The sequence below is a fragment of the Lactuca virosa genome, chromosome 6 (assembly GCF_052849685.1).
Source record: "Lactuca virosa cultivar CGN04683 chromosome 6, Lactuca_virosa_CGN04683_v6, whole genome shotgun sequence".
NCBI classification, from domain to species: Eukaryota; Viridiplantae; Streptophyta; class Magnoliopsida; order Asterales; family Asteraceae; genus Lactuca; species Lactuca virosa.
In genome coordinates this window covers 120,499,970-120,512,410 of record NC_136431.1, presented here as the reverse complement: position 1 = coordinate 120,512,410, position 12,441 = coordinate 120,499,970, and the positions used below count along the sequence as shown (strand labels likewise).

Below are 12,441 nucleotides of genomic sequence, written 5' to 3'. Positions count from 1 at the left end.
GTAATCCAGTCTGTAAAGCTGTGGACCCAGTACATGCTGTTAGTTGTATATGCGTTATGTGAAGTGTATATGTATGTTGGCATTCCAACCCAATGGTTGAGGGTCTGGGGTATTCCATCCTGATGGATGATTGGACCCATAGTATGCTGTTTATGATTATATGTGTATTGTTGTGGGTATGGGTATTTTGGGGGAACTCACTAAGCTTTCGGGCTTACAGTTTCAGTTTATTATTTCAGGTACATCAGGGGATCGTGGCAAGGCAAAGACGTGATCGTACAACTCCTCACTTTTTATGTCTTTGTTTCTAGGATACTCTGATATGATACATTTTGAAAACAAGTTTGAAATGGTTAATAGATTTGAAATGTTTTTAAAAGTTTTAATTTGGCATGATTTTTTTACGGGTGTTACAAAAGGTTGAAGCTAAGTTCCCTTGCTTAAGCATGTAGTGTGTGTGTATATATATATATATATATATATATATATATATATATATATATATATATATAAGAGAGAAAGTTACAAAAAAGTTATAAGAATTTTGGAGCTATCAAAGTATGAAGATCAAAAGATCAAAACTTCTGAAGAATCAAAAAGTTGAAGATACCAAAAATCAAACATAAAGGTGTTGAATTCGAAGAAATCAAAGAGCAAATATCAAAGAAGTGACGAATTTAAAGAGCTTTATTGTGGTATCAAAGTTGTAATTCTTTCTAGATGTTATATTTGCTTGGGTAGTTTAACCAAAAATACCTTGAGGTTAAGAAAGATTTCTGAGGATGGATTCATAGGGTTGCAAAAATGAGTATTGTATAAACTAAGGGGTGAAGGTTCATAAGGATTGTGAGTAGCTAGGATTGGGGAAGTTTTTAGGAATTATAGACACAAATATGCGCATTGCGGTCTTGGTATAATGGATGGGTTCTAAATGGATTGTCTTATGTAGTATTGGTGATGGAAGTTTAACTTAAAAAAATTAGTTTTGCTTGGTGGCAAGCAAAAGATAAGTGTAGGGTATTTTGGTAGTGTCATATTTATACACATTTCTAGGCAATATTGTAATACATTTTAAGCTATAATTTGGTTAACTGAAAAGATATTTGGTACTTATAATGTTTAAATTGTATTTTGCAGCCAAAAGTGGACATTCTCGAAGAAAATGATTGAAACCGACAAAAGCTAGATACTTGGAGGACTAAAGCTGAAAAAAGATAAAAAAATGATGTTGTTGGACAGCTTGACCCCTCATCAGTGTTTTCGTCATATCTCATGACGTGTAACTCCGATTGACGAGATTCAAAATGATCTGAAAACTAGACAAATTTCAGACGACTTTCGTTTTTGTGCGAAATTCTAATTCCCAGTTCTCACGATGTGAGGAGTATAATCTCACGACGTGAGATTGATTCTTCTAGAAGATAGCTACGTGGAATGTAGTTTCCTTACCGAATACGAATTCTACTGAGATCACGACGTGAGACCTTAATTCTCACATCGTGAGACACGATTTTTGGAAACTTTAAATATCCCTTGGCATATTCGATTTTAGGAGGTTGGATCTGATTCCCTGGAGTTATAGTCTAATTCATAAGTCAGAGGGAAGCGAAAAACAACCCTTTGGAAGAGAGAACGATTCGAGATTAAAGATAAGAAGATTATTCATCGTATTCAGTTTACATTAATTCAAGTATGTTAAATTCTTATGATTTAGTGTGTTTAACTTCTGTCATGAGTAGCTAATTTACTACACTTTCGTTTAGTTAGATGAAACCTAAAACTATAAGTTAGTCTCTTATTTTATGGATTATATGAATTTGGTTTATACATGTGTTTGATTATCATTACCTAGCATGTTAAAGTTTGCATATTTGTTGCTTTATTTCAAGTTCATTGTAGTTTAGTGACCATTAAATTGCATTAACTTGCTTACCTAGTAGTTTAGTGATCATTAAATTGCTAGAGTTAGGATTAACCACATCTTAGATTGAGTAATAAAGGTAACAAGATGTGTTAGAGAACATAATTTGATCATAATTGTGTTTGATTAATTGTCTTGACCATAAACAATTATTTAGATATATCTTACATAGCCTAATTATCATTATTAATCAATTATGTGTTTGCTTGTGTATGACGTACTATTACATAGTAGTACATGAATTGGTAAAAATATTAGTAGATTGGACCAAGATTGCTAATTACATATAAATTGGTAACCATCTTTATTAATCTATAAATAAGAACTAACCATGAGAAAAAGGTGGATTCGAAAATAAACGAAAACGTTTTTAATATCTTGATAAGATCTGTTCTTAATTAAGTGTTAGTTAGTTTAAAGTTAATATGAACTTGCAAAATCAGATAAAAACCCTTTTTAATTATTGTTTGAATTTAGATTAGTTTTTAGTAATTATTTTAGTATATTGAATCATGTGTTTGATACCCAACTTACTTTACTATACTATAAACTGACTAGGTATACTGCCTATAGGTGCATTAGTAGATAAGTAGTTAGGTTATAAATTTAAAGTTAGATAGGTATATCTTTTGCATCACATCACCCACTCGCACCAGCCTTATTGGCTTATGACTTTTTGAAAAAAAAAAGTTTTTAAAAAGTGTTTGGGTTAATTTTTGTGGTGAAAAAACCTAAAAAGTCATTAAGTTAGTTTTAAAAAGTATTTGTGTAACGTCCCAAAAATCATAAGTAAAAAATTTCATTTTTAATTCAACCCAAACACCATCAAAATCTCATATCAACCATTCATAAGTATGTCGTAGTAAAATAGTTATCAGAGTACATTTCCACAATCATATAAGTGTGGAAAAACATGAGTGGATGTGTTGCGATCAAGTCGTGCCCTTTCCTTTCGAACTGGAAGTACCTGAAACATAAACTTAAACCGTACACACAAAGTTTAATGAGTTCCCCAAATACCACATACCATACATATCATACATATACATCATACATATATATATCATGCTAAAGCAAGTACGGGTCTATTCTACCCTTAAGTCCCTTCCGACTCCTTCAGTATCTTTCAACCGGTACTTGTCTATTTCACCCCTACAACTAAGCATACAGTCATACCAGCAAGAGTCACAAATATAATAAGCTCATACATACATACATACTGCTATCCTACTACATAATCCAGTGGGCCGACATTGGTGCCTTCGACCCACAAATACAGTGAGACACACCTATCAAACGATGATTAACTATAATTGCTACTACTATTGCGAACCATATGTTACTAACCACCTATACAGCCATAAAAGTACATCAATAGCTTCTCTTCCAAAACTAGGAGTTTGACCAAAAGTCAATGCAAGTCAAAGATCAAAGTCAACGGCCAACGTTGACTCGCCACGTCGTGGCCATCCTTGACCATGTTGTGGCCCCTAAAGGAAAAACAGACGATCCGACCTTAATTGCCACGGCGTGGTAACTAGGTTCCAAACAGCTTAATTGATTAAGCTGTTTTCTTCAACCTCACTAGCTTCCAAGCTAATATCTAACTCAAAACATAATCTAGATGGATAAAGTTTCTAACTTTACTCATTAGCACCATCCAAAAAGGTCCAAAACTCAAACCCTAGGTTCCACAAGGCATGAACTTAACCATTAAGCACTTATTCCTTTAAGTCTGAAGTCCATATTTTCTATAAGGATTTTAAGACTCCTAATGGTCCATAAAAATCCAAACTTTATGGATATGCATGACCCATGCATGTCCTTCTTCAAACTAGGTCAAAAGAGAACAAAATGATCGACCCAAAATCCATGCATGGTTCCCATCTTACAACACAAGTCCAGATTTATGAGATATGGCATTCAAAAGACTTAGAGAAACCATAAAATTGCAAACTTTATCTCTTAATATCACTCAAACCACTTCAAAAAGGACCAATCATGCTCCAAAACCTAGATATATGAAGAATAACACAAAAAGATTGAAGCTTGAGGACTTACAAGGAGTCCAGAAGATGCACACCAATGGATGAAAGGATTACTTGAAGAACCAATCACTAATTATTCTTCTTCTTCTTTCAAAACCATCACAAGATCACAAGAATGAGAACAAGAGCACCAAGGAGGATTAGGGTTAGGGTTTCTGGGTTTGAGAGTGATAGAGGCTGAAGATGAGCAACCCTAGCCTCCACACTTTTCTTTAAATACCCGAAATTAGGGTTTTCACGACACAAAGTCGCCACGTTGTGGCCAAGGGATGCCACGTCGTGGTGGTCATTAAATGACCCGTGATTCTTATAGTATTGCCACGTCATGGGATGCCTTCACCACGACATGATTACTTCCAAAGTTAAACATAATTTAGAATTAATTACCTCCAGGAATCCGAATGTTACAATTTGGCTTAGCTTTTTAGAGGTAAAAAATGGTAGGGAAAACTAAAAAGCTAAAAAACTATCAAAAATCTAGGATTTTATAGCTTTTTGACACTTTTTTAATATATTGATTAAAAAAACTATTTAAAAAACGCTTTTAAACAAATCAAACATATTTTAGCTTATTACCTCCGACTAATAAGTTAATTTGACCAAAACACCCAAGAGCACGTCGTATCATACATTCACGAGTGACGTCGTTTTAGTCAGATTCGTTCCCGACGTGATCTTCCACAATTTGATTACAAACATCACGGTTTAGCCAAGACATATAGATCAGTGACTGGTCTTCGCCATCATCTTTCAATACCTTCGATTTCATTATCTTCAATCGATGGATTCTCTACATCATCGTGGATTCTTTTTAATTTTGCTGATTTTGCCATCGATATTCTGCTTACAATCTAGGGTTTGTATACATAATCGTTCTCATCAATTAGACATTGATTTTGATCGGCCGATAATAACCGTTTGTTTTGGATGTAGGCTGATGGAACTGGTTCAGTTTTCTTCCTTGATAGCTCGGTTCACCGGTATCTTCGATCTCCATCATCCGAGGTAATTTCATTGGCGATTTTCACTTCCATTTTGATGTACGTAGTAGGTCTTATTGTCAACATTCATCGTAATTACCATTCCTTTTCTACATTTACGTTTTTTTGGTGCTGAATCGACAAGATATTGGAAGATTTATAATCTGTTATGATCCGATGTGGAGTTTCCTAGGCAGTTAACATTAGTAGATTAGGGTTCTGATTGCATTTTTGTATGGATTCTATTCTATCTCCCTCTGCTCTTTGTGTATTTGGAAATGTTACACTCTTGATAGCAAATTGGTTACAGAATACATATCACAACGCTCAAGAGGCATATTCCTGCCTAACGAATGTAACTACTTGATGCGCTGAAAGTGGGCATTACATAAATGGACTATGAGCGCAGGCTTCAATTGATCGTGCACTTGGATAGAAAGGCATATACTGTAGTTATAATAAACAAGATGATATATATAAAAGTCAAAACTTTATATATGCATTTCTAGAAATTCATTGTTAACCATTAAATTTGTTTGCTTGTGTTTGTTTCTGCAGCCGGAATCAATGTTACTTCCAGATGTTGGTGCTGCTACATCAATCTTGCTTGGTGTTTCACCCCCTTCTACACTTTCCTCTGCAAACTCAGAGAAGGTGATCACCTTTCTGGGCTCTTGTTTCTGCTTCTGATTATTGCTGTTCAATATGGGATAATTAATTCCTTGTTGATCATGCAGTTGAACGAGGTGCTCCTGCCTAACCCCTTTGACAGGCCTGGTGCTGTGTTCATGCTAGAGATTGATGGAGTTGAAGGTGTCTAAATTTCTGTAACACTTCATTAACTGCTTGTGAATCCATCTAATTGTCTCAATTTGTCATGTCACATGCAGATATGCAACTTGGGTTTGGTCCAGATGGTGATGTTTTCAGCAAGGCTTTCAAAAGCAAAGTTTCTGTTGATGAAAATGATGTTAATATCCAATTTTCAGGTATAACATATTGTTTTTCATCTGTTTAGTAGTTTTTTTTTTCTTCTGGATAATAAATCATTGTGGTGCAAACTTGCAGATGAAGAGGAAGTATCACTTGTCTCCTTGAATGAACCCCTGCCCTCATCTTCAGAATGGACAAACAAAGACTTGATGGATTTTGTTAGTTTTCACTTAACTTTCATTCACATATGTCATAGTCCAATGTGATTCTCTCTCTCTCTTCTCTCTTCCCTTTTGACTTTTATTTACATTCTTTTTGTTTGGATATCCAGGCTGGTTGGTTGGGTGGATCATATGTTAGTACTGAGTTGGATCCCATGAATGGAGAGCTGATTGTACCTTTGTCTAACAATGCTCAATTAAAACTTGATATGTCAAAGGTTTTTATTTTATTCTATTCTATTCTTGGTTTCTTGTTTATTGTGTTAAGCTTTTCTCTCTTATATACCATTTTATTTACTAATGCAGCAAGCAGACAGAGAATTTACAATAAGCCTCATCACCCTCATCTACAATGTCCAAAGAGCAGTGCAAATGCATGAAGATTTATCAGGAAATATTCTTACTCCTGCAGAGTTGATTAAAGGAAGATTTGATGGCATTAAGGTGATAAATAGTTAATTTCCAACAGTTTTTGATTCTCATATTTTAATTTTTGTATAAACATGTTGCAGGTTTTGAAAGTGCAATATGGAAATGACGATATTGTCCAGCAAGGAGTTGAGTTATTGGTAGCTTCATTATCCAAGATATATGATACTTTACAAGCAGCATACAAAGGTCTTATTCTTTATGAAGCTACTAATATAATGTATTTTGAAAAATATAAGTCAAATTGCTTGTAAAGAAAATTGGTGAAATTTTGTGTAGGTGAAATTGTTGGAGTTGTTCTTTTGAATGATGAATCTTCTGATGAGACAATTTTGAGTGTGAGCTTTGGTTCACGTTCTTCTAGAAGGTTGGAGGAGACAAAGGGAAAGCTTGATCCAATTATAATTGCACAAGTGTTTCTTGTTAGGAGAACCCTTGCATGGATTACAGGAATCATTCTTATAATTGCCACACTTTTAGGAGTAAGTTTCTTATATACTTTTTTTATGATGATAATTTGATTGATTCATGTATTATTTATTGTTTGTCAGGTACATTTCCTGATGAATATGCCACTCACAAGAGACACCCTTTTGTATTCGAATGTCAAGCTTGACTAAAAAGTTTGACATGAAGAGGAGAATCATTATTTCCTTATTAATTGGGATGATTTTATATTTATTTGGTGCTGTTTTTATACTATACGTTGAAAAGTTATCTTTGGCATTTGGGATGATTTGGAGATTGATGATGAGTAGGGAGTAGTAGTAGTACATAGCAAGTGAAGTAGCAACCATTTGTGATGATGAATGGATGGATCTCTTTATGTATTTGTATGCCAAGTTTTGAATAATGATGTATGTCTACATTTCATAATAAACATCAACAAAGGCATTTTATTCAAGAATAAACTTTCTTGTTGGTTTATTGTTTTGTTGAATGTAAAATAGATACAACATAACTTTATTCATTTTATTTACTTGTCGTGTCGTATCAAACTGTTTACTCAAACATGTTGAAATTTCTAACTCAAACTTGTTTATTTCGTGTCGAGTTTATGCAGGTTTAGACCTTGTGAATTGTCGTAATCGGGTTAAAACATTAATCCTATTGAAAAGCTTGATCCTAACATTAAGATTCAATTTTTGTGTTGTGGTGACGTGTTAACTCGTTTTCTTAAAATAATTTTGTATGCTAATAAATTGTTAAATTACATCAATAGATAAAAGGATAAAAAAATGATAATATACCTATAAACAATCATAGCAGTTAAATAACTTAAAACCTTAAATATGTAAAATACTCTTTGATAAGCACATATAAATTTAATTATGCAAAAATATTAAAACCATCAATTTACTTGTAAATATGCGTATCTTTGAAAAAAAAGATTGCAACTTTTCATTGCATATCTTAATATCTTAACAATATATTTAGTGGACCAATGAACTGATAACTAAAGAGATAGTTGTTAACTTGATACAAAATAAAATTTGGTAAAACTAAATTAGGTTTTTTATGATTAATAAATAGTATATTTGAAATAATTTTAAAAAAGTTTAATGGGCTTGTTGAAATTGTAGTATGAGTAGTTTAATAAAGAGTTAAGATCATATTTGGACTTTTTTTTTTTTTTTTTTTAAAGCTTACAATGTTTAATTTATAAGTTATTTTTTGTTTTGTCATATATGAAAACTTATAAAATAAATTAGCTGTGGCCAGTGAAAAACAACCTAAAAAATTAATATGAAATTTCGAAATTACTTGATCGTACATGCGTATTTTAGTGAAGTAGCATTTGGTGCACTTTTAGGTTGAGGCCCATCCACAGTATCCTACATGTGGTAACTCTTAACCGATCACCAAAATATCTGAAACAATTATCTCGAAAAACGAACAAAATCGCCAATCCAAACCTCCCCATATTTCTCCCTCCATTTTTCTATCTGCAATCATCGTGTGCGTGTTTTCTCGAAGCTTATGTCTTCTTCTCTTCCCCTCAGCTTTAATTATCTTCCTTCATGGCACAAATCATCAACAACTCCTTCAGAATTCAATAAGAATGTCTTTAGCTTCTCAATTTTCTCCAAACCCATATCCCCCTCCCTCTCAAAATCTCACGTTTGCTTCGCATTTAGCAACAACAGCTCGGAATACGAACGGGAAGAAACCAGATGGCTCCGGGAAGAGCAGCGGTGGATGCGGGAGGAGCAGCGGTGGATTCGGGAGGAACAACGGTGGGAGGCTGAGAGAGAGTCTCTATTGAATGAAATCAAGGCTCTGAAACTCCAAATTGAGGAGCTGCAACATGAAGGAGCTAATAATTCCGTTTCGAATGTTACAAATTTGTTGCATGTGTTGAAGAAAGAGGTGAACCAGATTGCGGAGAGTGGGTCTAGTGCTTCACCGTTGGTGGTGGAGGCAGCTGCGGCGGTTGAGGATGCTGTAGAGGTGGTGGTGAAGGAGGTGGTTAGGGTTGAAGAGAAGGTAAAGGAGAAGGAGGTGATTAAGCCTGCGGAGGAGGTAAAGAAGAAAGAGGTAACGAAGAAGAGGACAACATTGAGGGTAGGATCAGAAGGCAATCAAGTTCAAATGATGCAGGTTTGCTTAATTCAGTTGTTTCCATTTCGCATCTCAATTGCTAACAACTACAAGTTTTCAAGTGTTCTTCCACAATCAGAACTAAACCGAGTCGTTATTCACTGTGGCTTCTATAGGAGGCACTGCAAAAATTGGGATTTTATTGTGGGGAAGAAGATGAGGAGTTTTCTAGCTTTTCAACTGGCACAGAGAGAGCTGTAAAAACATGGCAGGTGAATCATTAGTTCCTTTCTTTAAACAGTTATGCACTTTTCTGTATAATAAATCGAATAAAAAGTAACTTTATCTTTATGCCATTTCCCAATTCCAAATATGATATGATGCTTGATTTGTGGTCAACAGGCTTCCATTGATGTGCCTGAAACTGGAATAATGACAACAGAGCTTCTTGAAAGATTATATATGGATCAAAAAGACGAAAATTCTGGCTTCAAGGTGAGCAAAAAGGAAACAATATCTTTTAGTGGTACTGAAATCTAGAAACACCACAAAGGTTAATTTGGTCTTTTCGTTTGCTTTAGGAGAGTGGAAATGGAGTTGTTGTGGCTTCCATAACACCAGTACCAGAAACTCCTTCGAGAATTGTAAACGAATATACAGAATCCGAGCATCGTGTCTTTCTTCTTGGAGAAAATAGATGGGAAGATTCTTCAAGGCTTACAAACAAAAACAATATAAATAGCAAAGGCGTATTAACCTCAAAGTGCATTACATGTAACGGGGAAGGCCACTTATTGTGCGAAGGTGTGCTATTTTATTACCGCAGTAAACAAGTTTTCTAGGGTTATTTTCGTCTTTTTAACCATAAGGATGAGGACATTTACGTCTTTTGCAACAAAAGAAATTGTCGGTCGGTCGGGGGCCATCTTTTTGGGTTGGATAAAAATATGCATTTTTGTCCCATTTATATTAGTCTCGGTCACAGTCCAATACAACAGTCAAAACGCGCAGTACAACCTGTTCTATCATGTAAATTGTACCAATTGTTTCTTTATATTAATTGCAGAATGCGATGGGACTGGTGAGCCAAATATAGAGCCACAGGTTAGCACATATTTTAAAGATTGTTTATTACCAAATTTATTTATATTGACGTGGTTTTCGGGTCTTATATATATATATATATATATATATATATATATATATATATATTGATAAAAGTTTTTGAAGGTTAATGTTGGGTTTTGGTGCAGTTTTTGGAATGGGTAGGGGAAGACACGAAATGCCCGTATTGTGGAGGCAATGGTCATACAACTTGTGATGTGTGTCAAGGCTCGGGAGTGAGTAGTATATAAATCAATATTTTGGAGATTGAAAATTATGGTCATACTATATATTACATCTATGTCTTTATATATAGTATTCATAATTATTATTATCTCCTAAAATACAACATAACTTTAGAATTCTAGACATAAACTTTTAAAGAAATGAAATTCGTAGTCCAAGTGTGTTATTAAGTGCTATACGGATAAATGATGTTTAAAAAGAGAGAAAAAGTTGAAAAAATTTGTGCCACAAAATATATAATGACTGTGTGTTCATATGTTTCAGATGCCCCTTGGATCAATGAGAGAGTAGAAGCAAGCAGCAACATAGTGATCGTTTATTTTTCTTAACGAGAGTAGTCATATTCATGATGAGTTTTTTAAGTTAAGAGTGTTTTCCATAAAAGTTGGGTCTATAAGGCACTTGTGTCTTGCAATCTTGAAGATTATCGGCTAAATTTTTATACACATTTATATCAAATCTGAACTTTGGTAACACAATAAACCAAAATTAACCATTAAAAGCACTACAAAATTGGAGCAAAGAGAATAAATCGATTCATGCATAACCCAATGAATGTGTGCAATTCATTGCAATCTAGTAGCTCAAAGGATAGAGATGTTTGGTAGATACATTGCACCCGAATTTCTAACTTTCAGATTTTATAAATAAAAAAATCTTTATATTCGTGTTTTAACATGGATATCTAGTTTTCTGCTTAGCACTATTAACTAGTGTAATAAAATGCTATAATTCGGTACTTTTCACAATGTGATGCCTTGATAAGGGAAAAAAATGAAAAGTACAGTGTTGTAATTGTATAGGAAATAAAAGTAAGACCTCTTAAAAAAGGGCCCAACCGGGTTCGAACCGGTGACCTCTTGATCTGCAGTCAAATGCTCTACCACTGAGCTATGGACCCGTTTTGATGAATGGTTTTAGCCACGTAACTATTTTACTAGTGATTGAAGCAGTGTATATATATATATATATATATATATATATATATATATATATATATATATATATATATATATATATATATATATATATATATATATATATATATATATATATATATATATATAACTGAATAAAAAACATTTCTTTTTATTTTCATATTCCAAATTGTTTCATAAGACCACAAGGCATAAATTGGATCTATTTTCTTATAATCGAAGTCATAATAATATAAACATAATACATCTTGTTGTATTCCCCTTCCTCTGCCATTCTTTTACAATGAAATGGAAAAGCTGAATAATGGTGAACTCTAGAAAAAAAAGAGTAATTAGCAAGGAGTTATATAAACATAAAATATGCTGAAAAGAGAAGATAGCATCCTAGTCTTATCTCTTTCTATAGTTTTCTAATTAAAGCGTTGTACTTTCATTTGCTTTTATTATTATTATTATTATTATTTTTTTTTTAATTATTTTTTTTTTGCCACTACACACATCAATTCATATGGACATATGGTTTAATGTTTCTCTCTATAAAGATCACGTCCAAAGAGTTATAATCCCAGTGAAAAGGCTAACATGGCATGTTAGGTTAATTTTTGTGCACCTTGTAGTAGAATTACTGGTCCCCACAACCAGCATAAATAACAAGATAACCACAAAGCTACTACTTACTTAACAATGACATAGTTTCGACCCTTGTTAACTCATGCCAAAGATCTTTATGAACAGATGCAAGTTTCTGGACAATGAAGGTGCTCCTGAACATAAAAATAAAAAGACTAAATAATATTAATGTACACAAAGTAATGTTTAAATGATCAACAATTCATAAAACATAATGTTGGCCCATATCGAATAAAGTGCATAGCTGAATAGAGTAAATTGATTAGAAGTCAATGGAACAATACACTAGACACGACAAACAAGGATTCGTTATCAAAGTAATTTCATTAATCAAATGAAGATTACATATAGTTCTAAACGAGGGATGAATTACAAATTTGTAAGAACCCTAAATACTGTCAACTTCACTTAAGCTATGCATGGGAGTTTCTTTTTGACCTTCGGCCCAAC

The 12,441-nt window shown here is 33.5% G+C and overlaps 2 protein-coding genes and 1 non-coding gene across 3 annotated transcripts; 2 read left to right on the top strand and 1 right to left on the bottom strand.

The window, feature by feature from the left end:
• The first annotated feature begins 4,626 nt into the window (after positions 1-4,626).
• On the top strand, positions 4,627-7,385 carry PMP (putative type 1 membrane protein). The gene is made up of 11 exons (XM_079058176.1): positions 4,627-4,825; positions 4,903-4,974; positions 5,508-5,603; positions 5,687-5,762; positions 5,840-5,938; positions 6,018-6,100; positions 6,214-6,321; positions 6,410-6,547; positions 6,616-6,721; positions 6,812-7,014; positions 7,084-7,385. Exons 1-11 carry the CDS (start codon positions 4,751-4,753, stop codon positions 7,150-7,152), a joined length of 1,125 nt encoding a protein of 374 aa, XP_078914302.1. The 5' UTR covers positions 4,627-4,750; the 3' UTR covers positions 7,153-7,385.
• A 1,011-nt stretch (positions 7,386-8,396) lies between these two features.
• On the top strand, positions 8,397-10,882 carry PTAC5 (plastid transcriptionally active 5). The gene is made up of 7 exons (XM_079054196.1): positions 8,397-9,133; positions 9,250-9,345; positions 9,476-9,568; positions 9,655-9,877; positions 10,140-10,177; positions 10,327-10,413; positions 10,688-10,882. Exons 1-7 carry the CDS (start codon positions 8,513-8,515, stop codon positions 10,712-10,714), a joined length of 1,185 nt encoding a protein of 394 aa, XP_078910322.1. The 5' UTR covers positions 8,397-8,512; the 3' UTR covers positions 10,715-10,882.
• A 370-nt stretch (positions 10,883-11,252) lies between these two features.
• On the bottom strand, positions 11,253-11,324 carry TRNAC-GCA (transfer RNA cysteine (anticodon GCA)). Its single transcript has one exon. It is a non-coding gene; the product is annotated as a tRNA-Cys (tRNA).
• Between the last annotated feature and the right edge of the window lie 1,117 nt (positions 11,325-12,441).